General features: G+C 40.4%; 1 protein-coding gene across 11 annotated transcripts; it reads left to right on the top strand.

The window, feature by feature from the left end:
• The first annotated feature begins 1,714 nt into the window (after positions 1-1,714).
• Positions 1,715-21,010, top strand: LUC7L3 (LUC7 like 3 pre-mRNA splicing factor). Of its 11 annotated transcripts, XM_027691836.1 has the most exons (13): positions 1,715-1,928; positions 8,497-8,563; positions 9,536-9,575; positions 9,803-9,947; positions 10,971-11,045; positions 11,135-11,239; positions 12,345-12,506; positions 12,955-13,229; positions 13,747-13,907; positions 18,803-18,943; positions 19,049-19,154; positions 19,572-19,637; positions 20,488-21,010. In XM_027691836.1, the coding sequence occupies exons 1-12, from the start codon at positions 1,830-1,832 to the stop codon at positions 19,594-19,596; spliced, it is 1,401 nt and encodes a 466-aa protein (XP_027547637.1). In that variant the 5' UTR covers positions 1,715-1,829; the 3' UTR covers positions 19,597-19,637; positions 20,488-21,010. The 11 variants fall into 11 exon arrangements, 10 of the variants coding, with proteins under 10 accessions (XP_027547637.1, XP_027547636.1, XP_027547639.1 ...); XR_003535622.1 differs by having other exon boundaries at positions 19,049-19,637; XM_027691835.1 differs by having other exon boundaries at positions 19,572-21,010.
• The last annotated feature ends 825 nt before the right edge of the window (positions 21,011-21,835 follow it).

A 21,835-nucleotide genomic window follows, 5' to 3' on the forward strand; every position in this document is an offset into this window, starting at 1 on the left:
CTCAACCACCTTCCCCCCCCTCCAAAATTAAAAATCTACAGCTGCCCACAAATCAGTTGGAAAGTCCTGCCATTTGCATTACTTGGTTTGAAAAGCTGGGTTTGGTCGTTGTGGATTTGTCCTAAATCAAGTTATAGAACAGTTGGTAAAAATTTCACAACTATTAAAAGTCAAAATAATTATTTTGAACTCCAGTTTTTATTCCAGCCTGCTCTGTGCAGCCACACTGACATGCCAGGGAACTCTACAGCAGTTGGGCTCCAGGGTACCTGTTTGCTTTCTCAGTGCAATCAGAGCAATACAAAGAAGCTGAAACAGCCCAGTTCTGCCCCAATTTCTGACACAAACACCCGCCTTCCCTCCCGCCCCCAAACCCAGACTGTGGGATATTGACTGAAAATTCATGCCAGTTGTGTGGTGTTGATTTCAATTACGCTCTTCCAACAGTTCCAGTGGGTTGTTCAGTCATTACAAAATTGCAAAACTTGAAAAAAGTTTGTGATGCCTCTCAGTGCTGCGTAACGGAGGTGTTATGGAGAGATTTCCAAAAGGTAACTCCTCAGGTAACACTGGTGCTTGCACAAAGCCCTCAGTGATGCTGGAAAAGGCTGCTGTGAGTCCTGTAGGTTTTACAGGATCTACATGAATACAGGCTTCAAGCTCTTAAAAAATATTATTTAATTAAAATTTAATTCATGCACTTAAGTGGTTCAAATCGGTGTTGAGAAATTGGAAAATAGTTGAAAATTGCTGTGTGAAATTCAGTACATATGAGGTATAAAGTCACATCTAGAAAGGAAAACAACAAAATGGGCCAAAACTGGTTCCAAGGTCAAACAGAAAGATTTACATTAAATATGAAGGACACCCTGCAACGTGTCAAGTATAGGAACAGGCTGCCCAGTGAGGTGGTGGAGTCACCACCCCTGGAAATGTTCAAAAAACATGTGGATGTGGCACTTGAGGACATGGTTTAGTGGTGATGGTACTGTTGATAGTTGGACTTGATGAACTTACAGGTCTTTTCCAACCTAGACTGTTCTGTGAGTCTATGAATTCCTAAGGGAATACCCACAGCTGGAGGCACTCAGGAAAGGGAATACCCTCTGCTGTAGGCACTCTGGGTGTCAGTAACCGTGCATCAGGAGTGGTCGTGGTTCTGCCAGGGCACAGAGTGGACTGTGATAACCCTCCAGATGTGCCCAGGGCCGTGTCCCTGTGCCAGGACAGCACACAGGGCTGGACACAGCCCTAAGCTGCGCCAGGGGAGGTTTAGGTTGGACATTAGGAAGAAGTTCTTTACAGAGGGAGTGATTGGGCATTGGAACTGGCTGCCCAGCGAGGTGGTGGAGTCACCGTCCCTGGAGCTGTTCAAGAAGAGACTGGATGTGGCAGTCTGTGCCGTGGTCGAGTAGGCAAAGTGGTGTGAAGTCAAAGATTGGACTCGATGATCTCAGAGTTCTTTTCCAACCTAGTTGATTTTGTGATTCTATGACACCACACAGGGCAGGACACTGTCTGCCATGACACCAACAGGGCTGGGCACTGTGTGGCTCCCGCCGTCCCTCACATCGAGCCACGCACGGGTGTCGCTGTTCCCTCTTTCGCCATTTCCCGAGGGTTCGCCCCCTCAGGCCCCTCAGCCGCCGCTCACCCCGCGGTCCCGGGGCCGGGCCACGAGCCGCGGCCGTGAGGGCCCGGCCCGCGCGGTGCATTGTGGGCAGGGCGAGCGCCGCCGCCATTTTGTCTCTGTCAGGCGCGGCGCGGGCGGTCGGGGCGAGGCGGCCGAGTCGGTGTGTGGCGAGGGGGGATTCGGCCAGGACGACACCATGATATCGGCCGCCCAGCTCCTCGATGAGCTCATGGGCCGGGACAGGAACCTGGCCCCGGATGAGAAGCGCAGCAACGTGCGGTGGGACCACGAGAGCGTGAGTGCAGCGGGGCCGCCTCTCCCCTCTCTCTCGCTGCGCTCCCGCATCGCAGAGGGCCGGAGGGTTTGTCGGAGCGGCATGGGCGGCTTCTCCCGGTCCGGGGGCAGCCGCGAGGGAAGGGGGAAGGGGAAAAGGGGTGAGGTGCCGGGCAGCGCGGGAGGTTCCCCGTGGTTTGGCAGGGTGCGGGTCGGGCCCTCCGCGCTGGGCCCTGCATGGCGGCCGGGGGCGGGCCGGGCCCTCCGTGCGCGGGAACCGCGCCGGGCCCTCACCGGGAGCAGGAGGAAGAGGAGGAGGAGGAAGAATAAGATCCCGCCACAGCCAGGCTGTTGTTGTGTTGCTGGAGGGACAGCCCCGTTGTTTGGGTGTCGGCGGCCGGGGCCGCGGTTAACGGGAACGGGCGGTCCGAGAGGGCCGGTGGTGGCGGAGCTCTCTCGTGGGGAAACACAAGTACAAGGCGGGGAGAGAGGGTGAGGTTAAAGGAATTCTGCGCTTCTGAGTAGAAGCTGCTGGCTTGCGCGAAGAGGGATGAGACAGATGTTCGTAGTTTGGAAGACAAATGTCTCTGGATCTCTTCCTGAGGGTGGTGTTGGGGAAGGAAGCAGGAGGGTCCGGGAGTACCGGCTTTAACGTCTGCAGGTTGTAGCTCAAGAAGAACCGTAAGACTTCTGAACCGAAGCTTTGGCTAGGAAAAGCTTGATTCTTTTCATACCTTCTCAGTCAGAGGAAGGTGAGGGGGCACACAAACATAAACAGGACTGGTTTTTAGCAGTACTTAGGTATTTTTGTTATTGTGGTGATTCATTCATTTTCTGCAATAAGTAGCCCAAACAAAACTTTTAATTATTATTTTATTATTATTTCGGAGTGGTGTTTCTGCCCAGGAATGGTGGAGCTTTAATGAATGATGACCTTTAGTGACGGCCATCATAGTCTTATTGTAAGTTATTTTAGAAAAACTCAGTGGTAGCCACAAAGTTCCTGTAGCTGCTTCTTTGGGAGAGATGAACACTGATGTGTTTTTTAATTTTATTTTCTCTCCGTTTATGATATATTTTTCGAGTTAAAGTGCACACTTACAATAATTTATCACTTATGCGATGGGAATTTCTGTGGTTTAAGCTGCACAAAGCATTTGGCTCCTCCCCCTTTAGCATTTTCTTGGGATGTTGTTAAATTGGAAGGAGGGAGAAATCCTTGGGTTTGGCTGTTCTAAATCGCATCTTAATCACAGAAGCGGAAATTTCATGTTTTTAAACGAGAGATATGTCATTATAAGGGTGGATAGTATACATTTGAATTTGCCTTGCAATGCATGAGATAAGGACCAGTATCTGTCCTGCCATAGATTTTGCAAGTGTGAGTCCCTCCCTTGAAAAATGCTGCTGTATAGGTAAGCAGTGGGAGTCAGGAGGAAATTGTGGGTTCGGGACCTTCTTTATGCTTTTCTAGACTTATTAAGCAAATATCATTATTCAGTTAGGTGTTCAGTTACATTTTCTTTTGATTGTGAACTCAAAATAAGAAGGAATTATATGAAATGTATAGAATGTGAAGTGAATGGCTTGAGCTGTGTTGGTCCAGGTAGGACAGATAAGGGTATTGGTTTGGTTTATTCCTTAATGTGAGAAAGACGTTTTTTTTCTTGTTTCTTTCCCCCCCCCCTCATTCTCTTTTGACAAGTTTGGATTATTTTCTTCATCTTCAAGTAAGCAAATCACAGAATATTTTCAGGGTTTCTTTCACTTACAGTTTTAGGCTGAAGAGTTTGACTATAATCACTGGACTGTCTCTAAGCTCTTGCTCAGTTCTGTTGTTTCAGAAACAGGCCTTGTCTCTCCTTCCCAGCCCTCTGACAGTTCAGACAGTAAGATCTGTCCTGTGTCTGAGTCCAGCAGGACTGTTACAGCCTCAGGGTTGAGCCTTCAGTTTTGCAGGAACTGCTGCTGTTTGCTCACCTTTTGCTTTTATGTATAAGTTTATAGGATCATCATTAAATACAACCTCTCTGAAAGGAATGTTTTCCTAGGTTCCTGTAGTCAACTGATGAGTTCATAAAAAACAAAAATTACCGTTAAAACACGTGTTCGACTTTCTGCATCTCCTAAAGATTCAATTTGCAGTGCTGACATGTTTTAAAACACAGGAAATGCAGATAAGGTTCAAATAGTAACGTTAATTCCTCTCCCTGACTGCTCTTCTGCTTTTCAGATGAAATACATGCCCTCATGTCGTTTCTTCTGAGATTAGACATAGATAAACATGCAGCCTTTTCAGTGTCAGCATGCTGTATTCCTCCCAAAGTCTAGGATTTTGTGTCACATTTCGTCAGTTTTAGGCATGGAATATTATCATAAGAAGCTGATCTGTATTTTGTTTATCATTTGGAAATTGCATCTAGGTGGCTCTGAGAGACTGGAAGATGCAGTGAAATAAATACAAGATGGGAGTGGAAGAGGAAGGTGTGTGAGCAGTGTGTGTGATAGCTGAGCATTTATTTGCAGAGCCAGTGAAACACGTTGATCTGTATTGTAAAAGCTTTTGTAGAGCTAAAGTTCTTACTTTAAAACTTTGACATGATTAAAGCCTTTCATATTTAAAAATTGGAATCCCACTTGCTGTATATTTCAGTATTGCAGCATGTCCTTAGGTGATCAATCCTGGGTTTGGCGTAAAGGCTTTGTTTTGTATAGGAAGATAATTATTTGTATCATTTATTTCAGTCTTTCTGCTTACTGTTAAGTGTATTTCTGGAACAGTAACTCTATTGATTCACACGTTGCTGCTCTGATATGGTACCTGCACAAAGCAAGCTCATACGGAAACAGCGATTGCGTAAGAGGTCTGAGGCTGTTCTGTAGCACAGGAGAGCCCAGCATGGACTGCCTGTGCTCTGTGTAAGGCTTTGAAATTGTGGTGCTTCCTTCAAGGCAAAGTCATGTTTTCAGATAGCAGGGAGGGGTGAAGAGCTGGAGAAATAACTGTGAGCCATTATCTCTGATAATGCAGTTTCTCAAAATGAAGGTTCTGTTTTCAGAATATGATGTGATGGTTTTAGGTATTTATGATGTGTTACACTTTTATTTTTATAATACTAATGACCTAAATGCATCTAGGTAGAATTTAAGGACTTAATCCTCAGGGGATGGAGGGAGAGAACTTAAGTGTTATTTGTTTTGGAAGAATATTAGTAATGGAAGGTTATCTGTAAGAGAGGGTTTGGAAGAAGGGCTTATGTTTGTTTGGATTTGGGTGGGCGGGCATTGCTCATAAAATGTCTGATGCATGGGAGCTTTAATGGTTTCAAAGAACTAATCTGTGTGAAGGAATTTACTAATCTTTGATGTGTAAGCCATAACCTGCTGGATTTTATTCTCAGTCTTTTTACTAGGAATTGTCTGCTTAAAGGAATTTGCTTGCATAATTGTTTATCATTGTTAGAGAGATACTTCTCCCTCAGTAAATAGATTTCTTGCAGAAGAGAAGCCTATTAATGTAGAAGTATTAACCATAGAGAGCTGTCTGTAGCTTCTTTATATGGGAAGGCTTTGAACTGCTTCCCAAACTCCAGAAGAGCTTGCAATTCTTGTTGTTAACTTAGTGGACATCGAGGTAAAGGATACTACTTTCCCACTTCCAGGAGATTTCAAGGATTAGTGAATTTGAGATGAAGAAGTGGAAAGTTCCAAGTGGCTGTGTGCGTTCTAGTGTCTTATCGAAATGTGAGATCCCAGGGGCTTTGAGACACAAGCTATGGCTGATCCTATTGCAACACTTTGACAGTAACATTTCTGTTACACCTTCTTGGTAGTAGAGTCCTCAGAATAATTCAGCAGAAAGGAACAAATGCTTGTTACCTGCCTAGGGAATTATCCATACTGAACTACCTGTTGCTCTGCTCCTGCATATATGGCATCTATTTCCATATTACTTGTGCTAAGTGCAGTGGCCTGATAAGCCATGGGCAAGTGATGTCAGTTGAAGCTCATCAGTCACCTCTGTTTCAGTCCTTTAATGGCTCTGTGATGCTTCAGCCGTTCCTTGTCCCTTTCTGTTCTTGTTCATCATTGATTATTTAGGACTGACTGTGAGTGCAGTTGATGGTGTGTTCAGCCTGCGAAGGCAGATGCTCCACGTGGTGAAGCTGAGCTGGAAGTAAGATTCTGCAGGATTCTAGCAAGCTGTGTTTTTCTGTTGGTGAGCATAAGGAAATAGGTATGGGAGGGGGAGAAAATTGCTGCAGACACAGTGGTCTGAACCACTCAGAAGTGAGTACTTCTCTGCAGGTGCTTCCTTAGGAGACAATGTCATGTAATTCACTGGGTGCCATCCTAGTGCTGGTAGGAGAAAATTATGGCAGCTTTTCAGTGTGGGCAGGTTTTGTCATCATTTTGGGTTTGATTGGGTTTTTAATATATAAATAATTAAAATAGTATATGGCTGTTAAAGCTGCATATTTTGGGATTGGTTACTACAATTTTTCACTGTAGCTATCTCTTCAAGGGGGAGGCTTTTCCTAGGAGTGCTGCTTCCTAAAGCAGTTTTAATAATTTCTGGGTTTGGGTGAGGGTGGGTTTTTTTGTTTTGTTCTACGTCCAATAACTTTTCCTTTGCTCCTTTTGTTGCTGCTTGTTTCAGAAGTGTTATGGGGCAGTTTGCTTAGTTTTTGAGTGGAGAAGAGATACTCTACGACTTTTTAGCAGCATAATATGGTCAGACTGTGCTCTCTGTGTCTTAGGAAATTGTCTAATCCATCCCTGAAATTTTTTGCAAAATGCCTTTTCACTGATCCTGAAAATTGAATGTGAGGATGGGAAAAAAGAGGAAGAAGCTAATGTAGAGAGAAATTAAGTTTCTGATGACAAGTACAGGAGTTCTTACCAGAAACTGTTCCCTTGAAACAACTTGATATTAAAACAAGAGATACTGCAACTTTCAGAGAAGAGAGCAGATTCAGAAATCAGATTTTGTCCAGTATCTTTCTCCTTGCTTCTGAGAAGGAAAAAAAATGTGATTTTATATATTTTCATAGCTCTTCTTGATAAATTACTTCAAATAGGTGCCAGTGTCCTAACCTGGATCGTGGGAGAAGTATTCACATTATATAATGAGAGATTTTTTTGTTTGTTTGTGTTTTGTGTCCATGGCTTGTCAGTAGAAAGCCTGATTGTTGTGCTGTGTAATCTGTAAAGCAGTCAGTAGTTTTAACTTCCGTAGCCTGATTTGCAGTCTGGCAGTTAGCATGGAAAAATAAATCAGACTGATCTTATTTGGGCAACTGGTGTCACAGGCTTTTCAGTGAGGTGGTGGTGTGGGGTAGGTTTGGGGTCTCTCTCCTAACCCCCATTTGTTAAAATACTTCAGATTTTATCTTGGGAAATAATAGTTTGAAAATCTTTGTCCCTGGTGCATGTGAGAGGATCAGATGGTTGTAAAGCAGTCACAATTATTAGATTTGCCAAACATTAGAAATTGGTGTAGCATAAAGGAGGTGTTGAAAGAATGTCCAGGCTAGTTTTGGATTTACACCTTAGTTAATAGCAGTCACATCTGCAACAATGGTCTAGTGAAGACTTAAATATTTGAAATGTTTATGAAGTTAGGGGTGAAAGGATTTCTGATTTTACCCTTTTGGCTGTTCTGATGGATAGGCAGGAGATATTTCTGTGTTACAAACTTCAGGAACTGACCAACTTGACTAGCTAAGCTCATGCTCATGGGTGAGGGTGAATAATCTTTTTAACAAAAGCTGGTTTTATCCCATCATATGTTAAGTATTTACTTGCTAGACTTAACAGGTTGGTGGGTTTTTTGAACTTTCTAGTGGTGTTTTTCTGTTATCAAAACCTGACTTGGCAATGCAGAAACAAACCAAACCCTTTCTAAGTTGGCAGAAAACCAGATTAAAAGGAGTGTCTTCTCTGCCTGCCTGAAGAGATATATGATGTCTCTTTGCCTCTCATTCCTAAAGTAGAGATTTTTAAAAGCATTGGAGTGGGAAAGCTTCTGGATGGTTACCATACATGTTCTTAAGTGTTCTAATTGCCCTCAGAATCCTTGAGACAGTACCTGGTGTTTGGGTGCTGGTGGCTCCTGTTCTCCAGGCCAGGAGCTCTGAGGAAGTGAAGCCTGAACACAAAGTTGTTCCCAGCAAGCAGAGGAACTTGTTCTACTCTTCCATGGCAGACATTGTCACCTCTTGTAGCTTTTCACACCTAAAGAATTTCATTGTAACTTATTAAATAGTCCAATCTGATTTACCTCTGCTGGAAATATCAAGTATTTATATTTATAAATTGGTGACACTTTCCTGTGATCTTAAATATTTAGTGGTAAAATTAAGAAATACTATTATTGCAGGGGAAAGTAAGATTTTTGGTGTTTTGTCACCAAGATGCACCTTGTAACACTTAGTGCTGCCAAGAAATCCAGAGGGTGTGTAAAATTTTCAGAAATTTTGTGGTGTACAAAGGAAAGATTTACACAGTATTTTAGAAATAGTGTTTACCTAAAATTGCCAATTTAAGAGACAAAAAATAATCCCTGTTTCTTTCTTCTCCTCTGTCAGGTTTGCAAATACTACCTTTGTGGCTTTTGCCCAGCTGAATTATTTACAAATACCCGTTCTGATTTAGGTAAGTTTCTAAGTCTTGACATTTTTATTCACTTACATGTAATTACAGCTGAGCTTTTGTTTGCAAACTACATTTTTATTGTTAATTGCTCTGTCAAGACACTTTTTGAAAATAGGCTTTTATATTCCTAAAGGGTTGCCAGTGATATAATATGCTAAGAACAGTATTTATTCCAGTTCCTACTTTGTCTAAGTGGAAAAAACTGTATAAAAATTTTTATGTTACAGTGTGAGCTAAATTACTGGGTTGGGATGGTTTTCTCCTGCTGAAGTGTTGGCTTCTAGTTTGATTTACTCTGCCTGGGCAGGGTTTTAACTGGTTTTGTGTGAGTGTATATTATTGAGCTGCTTTACTTTAGAGACTCATCTACTGCAGTAGTTATTTTTGAAAGCCAGCTTTAAATTGCTGATGGCTTTCAAGGTAAGTAAGATTTCTTGTCTTAGAGTTAATTACTGAGTTCACTGAAGAGTTTGAGAATCTGGGGAAGGTGGGAAGTTTTTACATGAGTACCTTTGTGAACTCTGAACCCATACCTCCTAATTTGGCTCTGAAGATCAGTGTTTTAAGTAGCCAGCTCGTTGCAAAGAACACTGGAAATTAGAAAGTGCCTGATGAAATTACCCTTCATATGTAATTTTTCTTTAATTGTTTTTTAAGACCCCAGATGTTTAAGATATTACATTGTTAGTTGAGATTTACTGATGTAAAACTTGATCTGGAAATTCTATTTTACATGAAGACTTTGTATGTCACTCAGAGTCTGTTTTGGTTTTATAATTACTAAGCCATACTGGCATTCCTTTTCTTTAATGTGTCTTTCAAGCTCCAAGCAAAGGAAGCAGAAAGGCAGAAGCATAAAAGTCCCTGGGAAGTGTTTGTAACTGTTCTCTCATGGTGCACAAACAAATGCTGATGGAATGTGAATACACCACGCAAGAATACAAACTTAAACTTTTTGTGTTGTCTTTTTAGGTCCTTGTGAAAAGATTCATGATGAAAATCTACGTAAACAGTAAGTATGTTGGTTGATGTGTTAAAGCCAATAGTGTTTTTGTTTGAAATTTGCTAAAAGCAACCCAAACACAACAAAGTAATTGCTTTTTGATTTATGTAAACATTTATTTAAATGTATAATACTCTCTTACTGTGAGCAAGAATTTATAATATTGTGTGTTTTGTTGCTTATTTTTTGTCTGTGGTGGATCGATGTGAGCTTTTGTTTGTAAAATGTTTTACCAGGTATGAGAAGAGCTCTCGGTTTATGAAGGTGGGCTATGAAAGGGACTTCCTGCGCTATTTGCAGAGTTTGCTGGCAGAGGTGGAGCGCAGGATCCGGAGGGGCCATGCCCGCTTGGCACTGTCACAGAACCAACAGTCGTCTGGGGTGAGTCTGGAACAACCATTGAGGCAGCTTTTCCTGCAGATACCATCTTTGTGGTGTCTTTACCTTATCTTTTCAGGTAAAACATACTGTCTTCCAGAAGATTCCCTTTAGATAAGTCTCTTGATCTGTTAGCCAGCAGTTGCATCAAGCCCTAATGGATGAGTCAAGTGGCTCCACAGTCAGCAAGAGCCCCTCTCTTTTCTCCTCATCTGTTTATTTAGAATCAGTATCTCTTCTCTGCTGGGAATATTAATCCTGTCAAGTATTGTTTTTGCCCTGACCACCTCAGTTTACCTTTTCTCCCTTAGCTGAATATTCCTCCTTCCCTGCACTAGTAAGCTGTATCTTTTTCCATGATGGGTTTGGAGCAGTGACTGTGGTCTGTGCTCTGTGAGTTTTGTGACTGCCAGGACAGCCTTGCTCCTTTTTGCTGCCCCACCTAATTGTTCTGTGCAAAGTGCAGTTGCTTCAGAAGGAGCTGTGGACAGTATCCAGTCGGGAGAGATATTGGTTGTGGAGCAGAGCAAAGGTGGGAGGGAGGCAGTAAGTCTGATTTGACAGCCTGCAGAGAGGACACTGCTAACAAATACATCTTGGAAGTGACATTCTTTTTGCATTTGTGCTCAGAAATCGAATTTCAAAGCCCACGGAACTTCTAAGTCATACTTGAATGTCTGCAAAGATATGTAACAGCTCCATGGCAGTTTCAGAGTTTAAATTTAGAACTTGGAATTTGGATATCTTACCTTTTATGGGCCAGGACCTTGAACTTTTTTGTTGATTTAGGATGAATTAGTGTGACTAGACTCAACAAGGGTGGAGTAACCTGTGTCAAGCAGTGTTTTATGTTAGACTAGACTATTATTAGTAGCTCCTCATGCGAGAAGAGGCAGGAGGACATTATTCCTGAAGTGTCTCTGAAATATGAGAAGACATACCATTGTGTTTTAAAGCTGTTTTAAAAAAAGAAGAAAAACCAACAAGCAAACAAAAAACTCCAACTCACACTTGTACTGTTTGCAGGGAGCAGGGCCTACTGGTAAAAACGAGGAGAAGATTCAGGTGTTAACTGACAAAATTGATGTACTTCTACAACAGGTGAGGATTTTTTAACCCCCATAAGAGAGATCTCTTGCTTTTGTTACTTGATCAGAAGTTACATTTGAGTTTTTTTTATTGTCCTTTAGATTGAAGAACTGGGTTCAGAGGGAAAGGTGGAAGAGGCACAAGGAATGATGAAACTTGTTGAACAGTTAAAGGAAGAGAGAGAATTGCTGAGATCTACAACTTCAGTAAGTAGTGTGTTTGTTTTTTGTCAGACATTTCAAAATTTGGTGCAGCAGTACATTCTGAATAACCTTGTCCTTCCACTGAAGGCATGCAAGGTCTGAGCAAAATTGATTAGATAATAACAGGACATTTAAACATGTTAATCCAATGTTTTATTTTGCATTCCACCTTGAGAGTGGGCTTCCTGCAAACAAATTATGAAATTATTCACCCAGCAGTCCTGGAGGTGAGCTTGCACCTTGCTCTGGTTCTGGTCTCAGTTAAACTTTACCCTGTAGCCTCTGCAATATAATTTTACTGAATTACCAGTGTGACTGTTACAGAAAGCCCTTGTGTCAGGGCTGTGACTACAGACAGGCATCTGTCTGACAGTGAGAGCCACAGAAGCCAGAGGGAATGTGTTAAGTAGGAAGTTCCTGTCAGTAAAGAGGAGCTTAAGTTTAAATATTATATTTTGGAGTTTAATGAAATACTCAAATTGAGAGTCTTATTTTTTAAAAGTTCTTAAATGTTGCAGGCAGCATGTTTATGTTCACAGTGTATGATTCATGAACATTGTACAGCAGTAATCACACTTGGGTTTATGTTGAAATTTCAGTGTATTTCTCATATGTCTGTTGAATCAGTTTGACTGTCATCCTTTTAAAGAGAAGCTCAGCATTCCTTTTTTTATTTCTTCATGGGATATTCTATCCCTTTGATTCCTTGAGACATATTCCAGGGTTATTCTGCAGCTCCTGACATCTCAGTTGATGTAAAAGAAATCATCTTAAAACTGAAAAGGAAAGCTGTTAAAGAAAAACTTACTATTTTGTTTTTCTGAGATTGCAAGGAAGCTGCAAATATTACTGTGTACATGCAATGAGGAGTAATTCTGTGGTTTCTGTTGGACTCCTTCCTTGTGGCTCACATGGAATGACTGTAGGTATCCTCTTTTTGCCCTGTTCACCTTGGTAGGTGCAGTGCCCTGAAGACAAAGCAGGCAGATACAGTTTTCATTAGTGCCTGGGATTTGACAAAAGTAACAGTAAAGTTCTAAAACTCTTCACTGGCTTCTGGCTAAAACTTGTTTTTCCTTTGCCTTATCAAATATTTTTCTTTCTGCAGACAATTGAGAGCTTTGCAGCCCAAGAAAAACAAATGGAAGTTTGTGAAGTTTGTGGAGCCTTTTTAATTGTAGGAGATGCACAGTCCAGGGTAGATGACCACTTGATGGGAAAGCAGCACATGGGTTATGCCAAAATAAAAGCTACTGTAGAAGATTTAAAAGTAAGTATTTCCTCCAGTTACTGAACACGATAAAATTGCTTGGAGGCTTCCCATGGTACATAAAAGGCTGTCCAGTGGACTTCCTCAGGAGTGTGAAACACTCCAAGGAATGGAATCCATTTAGGACTGTGCTTGACCTGACATGCTTTGTTGTATGTGGTTACACCAGGTACGAGCAAAGATGTAAATTCAGGTGGGAATTTTTATGGCCTTTATAAAACACTGTAGTGTGGCCTTTGTTCTTGAGAGAATGACAAGCAAAATAAGTTCTGCAAGACAAAGGACTTTCGTTTCAGGGATTTTAGGAAGTGCTGTCCTTTGTTTAGAAAATAACACTTGAAATATTTTAAAAGCTTAAGCTTCTGCATCCTCAGAATCTATAAACTAAGTATATTCAATGATTTAGCTTGACTAATCTTCATTTCTTCCTGTGAACTTGTTTTTTAAGGAAAAGTTACGAAAAAGAACAGAAGAACCTGACCGTGATGAAAGGTTGAAAAAAGAGAAACTAGAACGGGAGGAGAGAGAGAAAGAGAGGGAACGGGAAAGAGAAGAGCGGGAAAGGAAGAGACGGCGTGAAGAGGAGGAAAAGGAGAAAGAGAGGGCTCGTGATAGAGAGAGACGTAAAAGGAGTCGCTCCCGGAGTAGGCACTCGAGCAGAACATCTGACAGAAGGTCACGAGACCACAAAAGGTCAAGAAGCAGGGAGAGAAGGCGAAGCAGGTACCCGTGTGTGTGTGTGTCTCATATATTTTCGTGTAACTTTCCAAGAGATAAAAATCTTGATCTGTTGGTCTGGGTCACATCACTGGTTTGTTAACTTGACTTTCTTATCTCTTAAGCAAAGACACACTTCATTTGTTCTAAGGATAAGCAAGTTTTTGCTGTATGTTCACTGTCTTCTCTCCATTTTTGGAAGTAGGTGACACCATTGTGGTGGAAGTGGTTTTATGAGGGAGCTCATAAAAATGCTCCCAAAGAATAGGGTCTTGTTTCTTACTTAAGTTGGTCTTTATTTCTTGGTGGTAGATATTTTTAAGCTGTGTAGTTAAATGTTGGAGTAAATGAAGAGGGCTATATGAAGCCAAGTCTAATGTACTGAGAAGTATTTAGATACCATATGTTAAGATTTGTTTTCTGCAAAATGTATTAGAAAGTGCTGCTGTTTCACTGTTTTATATTCTGAGTTAGAAAATAGCAGCTGAGATTGACGTTTTTGAAATTTTCTCTGAATGTTCAGGAGTCGTGACCGAAGAAGGAGCAGAAGTCACGATAGATCAGAAAGGAAACACAGGTCTCGCAGTAGGGACAGGAGACGGTCAAAAAGCCGGGATCGGAAATCCTACAAGCACAGAAGCAAAAGCAGAGAGAGAGAACAAGACAGGAAGTCAAAAGAAAAAGGTATGTTTGTGTAAAGACTGAGTTCATAGCAAGTTCTGAACCTAACCTTCCCTTAGGGTCTCAAAAGCTCTTAGTCTTTCAGTGAGTGACTGAAAGCTCTTAGCATCAGATCAGATCTGGTTTTATAGGCTGTGTATGTTGCTTTTAACCAATGTGGAGCATTTTTTTTCAGTTACTGTTACTGCACGTGTGTGCATACATACACCCATCTCTTACCTGTTGCACTTTGTCTGCAAATGAAGTGTGCAAGGATTTTTATATATTTTAAGACCTGTTTACCTTTAGGAAAGCATAAACCTGTAATCATCATTTCCTAAGAGTGAATGTCTTATATTCCTGCTGTTAGCAGATATTTCTGATATTACCCTTTGCAGGTATATGTTTTGTGGGAGATTGGTACCTGACTTTTCACCTGTACCATCTATTACTTCTCAACACTATCATGTTTCCTTTCTTATCCTTTAACAGTACTTTTAAGGTGTTTTTTTTTCCAATCTATGAATGCAGTCCAGGATAAATCTTGCAGAATTTCTGTAATGTTCTAAATGACAATTCATGCCTTCTCCCCAGTCTCCTGCTCTTCCCCCAACCCTTCTCCCTTGTTTTTTGTTCTGGCTTTTTGTTTGTTGTTTAAATGAAATGAGTTTTACTTTGTCAGTATTCAGGTGAGTGTCAACAGAAAGCTGTGTTAGTCCTTGGAATGCTTTTATAGCTGTACATGCCATGTACCACAGCACTGATGGTGACTCACTGCTTCACCAGAGGCTGGTGCTCAGAAACTTTAAGTAGAATTAAAAAGAGCTACAGAGAGAACACTACAGATTCCCATTTTGTGAGAAGATACTAATTAACTGTTATTGCTAAATTTCCCCCTTTAAAAGTCTTTTGAAACTTCTGGAGGAGCATAGTACTTCTGGCTTAAACCACTGGCTCTGGGGAGCTGACTAGTGTCCAGTCTGAAACAGTCACCCCACTCCACGGGCTGATCACCAGTAATGGATGAAACTATTCTTTTATGTTCCTAAGGTACTTTTGAGGTTCTCTGGAATGAAAGGTGCTCTGTGCATGTTTCTGGATTCCATAGGCCTGTCTGCCCGACCCTTACTTCTCCATATTTATCAAGCGGGTTAGTTGCCAAAATGTTGGTAATGCTTCATATATTTCTCTTGCCTGACTTCCTTGGACTGTTATAATTTTTCTGGTTTATACTATGGGGCATCTTTAGTATTGATTCTTCTCTCACTTTCCTTTGCCTTATAGGCAAGTGGTTTTAGCTGCTTGCTCATTGGCAGGGGAACTGATTGCAGGCTTTAAACTCAGACTCAGTGTTGTAGCCTATATCTGTCCATTTGTTACTCTATTCCTACCTGATACTGTGCCCTTTTTGCCTGCTTTATGAACAGATTTCTGGTACTTGGTCAAGAATGTCCTGTTCTTCTGAATGTGTGTATCTGTGCATATAAATAACTGTTTTCTTATTTATTCAAATTTGCTCTGGTTTTGAGCTTTTCAGTTCTTTCCTTTATCTCCCCATAAACAGAGGAGCTAGTGAACTTTCTTCAGCATCTCAGTATTTTTAGTTTTACCTTGACTGATTTCCTTGCTGGCTGTTTTATTTGCTGCTTGCTACTTTCTTCCTCCAGAAATGAGAACAGTGAGGTGATGCTGTGAACTGTGATGAAAATTCCACCTGGGAAAATCAATAACTTTGTTTGACTATGCAGTCCTAACTTTTGTAGAAACACAAATAGGCCTTAGAGCAGGACTGTAATGCCAAAGAAGTCTGTGGTTTTCCCTTTGCTGAGAAAATCTTTAGCAGAAAAAAATACCAAAAAGGTGGAAGGGGAGGAAAAACCCAAAGCAGTAGTAGTTACTAAGCAAACATTGAATTTCTGTAAGCATTACATCCTCATGTTTGCAATGTGGCACTGTAGATAGGTGGTTAAGTGGAGAGTTTTAGAGATTCATATATTTGAAGCATGTGGCTTCCTGCTCTACTCTTTGAGAAAGTAGTAATGTAGAAGTTAAGATTTAACTTACTACATTTGATGCTCCATTGGGAATATTGGCTTCAGAATCTAGTTGTCTTTATAGGCACCACTGATCTGCAGTTACAAAAGTAAGCAGCAAGGGCCTGGCTGTAACTGCTCATGTAGTGCTTTTCATCTGGAAATCTCAGGCTGCTTTATAAACAGGACTCTTTAACACCAAAAAACCAAGGCACAGTTGTCCAAGACTTGCCTACCATTACACATTAATTAGTGCCACACTTTAAAAATTCAGAAGTCCTGGCTTCTTGTTCACTAAAATACTGTAGAAGACAGCAACCAAGGTTGCAAGAAAAAAGCCCATGTTAAAAGAGAGGCACATAATTTGTGACTCAGCTTCCAGGGACAGGGATACATTTGCTAGAGGAGGGAGCCATCAGCCATAAACACCAGCTGAGCATTAGCTTAATGTAAACCAGCAAAACACAGCTACTGTTCAAGTAAACTCTCAAGAGTAGATGAAATAAATAGGGTTTTTTAATAAGAAAAGGAAAACTGTTCTCCAAGTACCTTTGTTTTATGAAGGGTTAATATTGGAATGGGCCTCCAGACCACTTAAGCTTGGCTCTTTACCTTCCTTAATCTGGATTCTGATACTTATATAAAAATAATTGTGATTGTGTTTTTGTATTAGTGATTAAACCTCAGCAAACACTGCCAGAACACCCAAACCCTCAGTAATACTGGATATTATGTTTGACTGATTTTTGCATTCTCTGAACAGTAAAACCATTCATTTTGTCATGGTAAGAATTCTCATAAAATACATCTCAGTTGCCCACACGAACTCAATCATAAAAATGTGCATGTGTTGAATCAGGAAACAAAGTCAATATTATGTGATTATACCTAATAGATCACAGCTGAAATAATACACACAGTTTCAACAGCAAACTAACTGTATGTGCTTTTAAAGAGAGAACTCTTACTGATTAAAAATACAGTGGAGGAACTTAATTTCTTGCAGATACTCCAGAAGTTGAAAAGTTCAGTTACTGGACTATTTGTTGAATACACTTTTTCAGTTCTGCTTGGCAAACTGGAGGTTTGCTCTGGTAATAAATTACTAAAATTTTTTAGAAGAGTTTCATTTTCATACCACAGTTTAATAGTAGTTTTTTTTAACCTTAAACCAAATTATCCTTCCTGACCAAATCCAAGAAAACAAACAAGACAGAACAAAACCCTGCACACTGCACATCCATAGGGCTATTAAGATCTACCATATCTACATAGGACAGAAGATAAGATTATTGGACTGACTACTAGTCCTCTGCGGGGAAACAAGACTACTATTCCTCAGTGGATCTACGTGTGCACCGGAGATACCTATAAGACACAAAACGAAGACTTTTTAACAAGGTTAGTTAGAGTGCAATCTACCTGCGGAGTTGCAAACCCGAGGGCAGACAGATCCAAAATGACTTAGTCCTTCAGTGAGCCCTGTGACGTTGCCGTGTGCTTTCTCCAAGCACCCTGCACTGGATGTGCTGCTGCAGGTGAATCCTCAGTACTGGTGGTCATTAGGCAGTTGCCCTCATTTCTGTGTGGGGGCTTTACCCCTCCCTTTGGTGATCTGTTTTAAAACAAAGAAGGTGGGATGTTGCTGCTCTTTAAAAGCTTTAATTTCTTGCTTTGTCTTCTGGAATATAAAAGTGTGTTATGCCAGTCTAGGTGATAACGTTATTTAAAATAGCTTTTTCAGAGTGTTCGATCTGTGGGCTCCTGTGTTGGGGATTTATATATCTATATTATTTATTTTAATTGCCCGGATAGCAGGGAATAATCAGAAAAAAAGAGCATGAATGTTGTTCTGTATGATGACATCTGAGAGGTTGGTTTTTTGCATTTTTTTTTCTCTCCAAAGTGTCTTTACTGATCAAGGGTTGAATATTATGGTTTGAAATAATACAGAAAGAACTGATATTTTTCTTAAATTTGCAAATACTGAATTTACAGATGAGGCACACAGCTCTAATACTGAATGTTTTTCTTCCCATGGAAATATTTTTACTTCTGGCTTCCTTCCTTCTTTGAAGATTATTGAGGAAAAGATGGGTTTTTCAGCAGTGTAGCAAATACTTCAGTCAGCTTTCGAATTCATGATGAAATTGTGGGGTCCTTCCCATCTTGCTGTTTCTTTGCCTTTGAAAAAAATCTTCCAAATTGTCTCCCCAAGCCTTTTTAACGAGTGGTTTGTAAATGACTGATGTTTTTATAAAATGGAGAATTAATAATGCTGACAAATGTGGCAGCTTCAAAGTTAATTTTGATTGTCACTGTGATCCCCACCTTCAAAGCTGGCAGTGCTAAATATTGTTTGTTTCCCCAAGTATTTGATAGTTTGGGATTGCTGCTTTTTTAATTGGCAAGTATCGATTTATTTGATAACGCACCAGTGCATTGTCCCACCACTCTTTCCTGATTCTCTTTCAAGAACCATACTTAATGAGAATTGTACACCAAAGAAGGCCCTACACATCAGAAATTAAAACTTGGGGACCAGAAGAGTCCCAAAATAAGTAAGGAAGCCATGCTCCATAATTACACATTTGCCTAACCTCTTTAACCCCCAATTTGTGTATTTTGACAGAGAGCTGAGTAGCTGCCTCTGTTGGGAGGTCTGACCTTTCTCCTCTTCCCCTACCCTCTACTGTCCCCTTTTACCTTTATTTTGTCCCCTCTCCATTCCAGCATGGTAGTCTGAAGCCTATTTCTGTAACTTTATGAGTACTACTGTTATTGCTATAAAAAGTAATTGTCCCATTTTGTATGCAGTATGTATCTCACATGTGCAATGTTTGTTTTTACTTTGAAATCCATGGTCAATGTCTTCTTTCATGGCAGAAAAGAGGGGATCTGATGATAAAAAAAGTAGTATGAAGTCCAGTAGTCGAGAAAAACAGAGTGAAGACACAAATACAGACTCGAAGGAGAGTGAGACTAAGAATGAGGTCAATGGGACCAGTGAAGACATTAAATCTGAAGGTGACACTCAGTCCAATTAAAACTGATCTGATATGACCTCAGATCAGACAGAGGTAAGTGCATTATTTCAAACTTTGATTAGGGCTTTTTGTTACTGTTTAACAGTGCAGCGTAAGTATGCACAGATGAAGATGGAACTAAGTCAAGTAAGAAGACAAACTAAAGCACCTTCTGAAGGAAAAGACAGTGTAGTCCTGCAAAACATTTTGAGGTACATTGTTTTGTCTCAGCTATTTTGTAGCAGACTCGTGCCCCCATTAGTGTGCCTCTTTGGGACATATTTGTAATATAGTCACCATAGAAAAATTAATTATCCTTTTTTTAATTTTTAGGGATTTTGTTATCGTTTTTTAAAAAAAAGTTGAACTGTTTTTGTATTTAAGTCCATATTGTGTTGGTACATCAGCAGAAACTTTTGCTTTAATACTTAATATTTGAGGCACATGTTGGACTACTTTGTTTTCATATAAACTGCTAGTATTTCTTTGTCAAGGATGTTTCTAGTTTTTTTGCTTTATTGCCTTGCATTCTAATGCAGTTTGTTCTGTAACTCGAGAGCCAGTAGCATTGGATTGATGGAAGTGTAGGGTTTATGAATTATTGCAGCTGACTACCATACCTCACACAGCGTTGGTGTTGTGAGCGGCCCATGAAAAGCCAAATTAAAAATCAAGGATTCAGTCAAACTAAGCAGGTACTCATGCCAGGTACTCCTTTCTCTACCCACATCCATGTTTGAATGCTGTTGCCTGTAATCTTTAAGCTTACTGTTGTGTTTTTGATTTTGAAGATAGTGCAAAGGACTTTTTTGTGTATTGTGTGAATACTGTAAATCTGATGTTAACAGAATGGAATTTTCTTTCAACTGTGTGTAGGGATGCAGTGCTGCCCAGAATTAGATATCTTTAAAGAGTTTAAAATGCAATAAACACTACATAATAATCGCCTTGTTACTTTCAATGCAATTCAAGTCTTTAAGAGGTATGTGCTTAATATTTCCTACTGTGTAGGAGAATTTGCAGTCAGCCATAGCACAGAGCAGTGGAATGGCTGGTTAACAGGCTTGTAAGGCAGATGTAAATGCAGAGACAGATGCCACCAAATGATTACAGTGTTGATGGCAGGAATGTATGCTGGAAACTGTTTGTGGGAAATGAAGCAGCTAAACAATAGGCAATACGATACTGTATTAAAAGGAAAATTTGAAGTTTTTTCCCCATGCTTGACATAGCTTTCTTACAGAAGGTCTTTAGTTGTATTCCTGAAGTAAGGAACTAACAGTGGAGAGTTCAGCTGATAAATAAGCTTCTTGCAACATAATTTGTTACTGTAGTTGCATTATGTATGCTAGGAACTCTTAAACACTTAATGTTGATATTAAACCATTAATGCTACATCATTGCTTCTAAAGCCAGTCATGGTCAATGGTGATGTTTTTGTAGAGTTAAGATGACAGCTAACAACTGGGCCAATGTGTAGGAGTGGTAAACAAAATGCTCATAACGCTGTCTAATCGTCTGTTCTCCCAAAATTTTGCATTATAGGACTACTACGTGAAGAGTCTGCGAAGACAGTGGAAGACAGCTTAAACTGAAGATCTGCTTTAAAATGAGGTGAAAGAAAGCTGTAGTGGCGTAGAAAAATATAAAGTTGAGTTAGAATTTTTTTTTATAAAATTTAATTCAGGACTGGTGTTTCCTCCCAGAGTTCAGAAAGATGTGTTGATAATAGCACATATGCTACTGAGAATATAAGTCCTGTATACTTTTTTTTCTTTAAGACTTTTTAAGATAAGAAACCAACATAACCTGAACACATGGCTTGCTCAGTGTTTAATTGCAAGTTTTCATTCTTGGACTTTAAAAACACAGGAATAAATGTTTAGTATTTGTGTGAATCGAACTAAAATGAATCCCATTTTTACAACTAAGCTATTCCTAGCTTCTTGATATACGAGAAATGGAAATAAAGTATCTTTGAATTTCTGTTACAAATTTGATTGTCTCTGTCATTGAACGTTTAATATTAAATAAGTTTCTTTCCTAATAAATCTACTCATGTCTTCAAGCTTAGTCCATTAATTTGGATGCTTAGTTATTCTGTGCTGTTTGTGGGTTTGGAATTTTTTGGTGCCATCAGTATTTAATTTCAAGATCACTTTTTCAGCAGTTAGATGCTGTTGGGTTCAGTGTCCCCTAAAAAGTGCAGCTTATGCTGCAGTTGGTTAAATTATAGAAATCGTGCAATAAAAGTGTAGGTATTAAGTCTTTATAAAAGCAGTTCAACTTTGAAAGCCTTATCAGGAAGATGCCAGTGCTGGGACTGGCCATGAGACTGCCCCATATTTGCTTTGCAGTATTCATATGGGATATTAATTAACAACCATATGCAGTTGATAAGCACAGTCTGAATGTCAGAACAGATACAGGGGAAGGGAGATGTGCCTTATGCTTCCGTGTGAAGCTGTAGTGCAAGCAGGAGTAAAAGAACTGCAACCTGTACTAGTCAGTGCTGTGGCTGCAAGGCATTGAATTTACATTCTTTACAAAAAGCACTGTCCTTCCCATTAGTATTCAGGACATGACTGTCCCTGTAACCGAAGTCAGACACGGACAGAGCACCATTGTGACTTGCTTGTGCTGATTGTGGTGTGCCTTGTGTGGCCTGTGTGTGTGCAAGGGCACTCAGAATCTGTATGTTGGTCCCTCTGGTGAGTAGTGCTGGGGTTTGGATAAGGGGATGATACCACCTGCAGACAGCCATGTTCCATTTTTGACTTATTGTTCTAAAGCAGGTATGCATGCAGGGGCACAGGGCATTGAGACTGGGTGTGGTGGGGGTTTTGGAAAAAATAATGAAAGTGGGAGCAAGTAAAATTATTACCAAGTTCTA

This window comes from Neopelma chrysocephalum, unplaced genomic scaffold (genome assembly GCF_003984885.1).
Source record: "Neopelma chrysocephalum unplaced genomic scaffold, ASM398488v2 Primary Assembly neopelma1_84, whole genome shotgun sequence".
In the NCBI taxonomy this organism is placed as follows: Eukaryota; Metazoa; Chordata; class Aves; order Passeriformes; family Pipridae; genus Neopelma; species Neopelma chrysocephalum.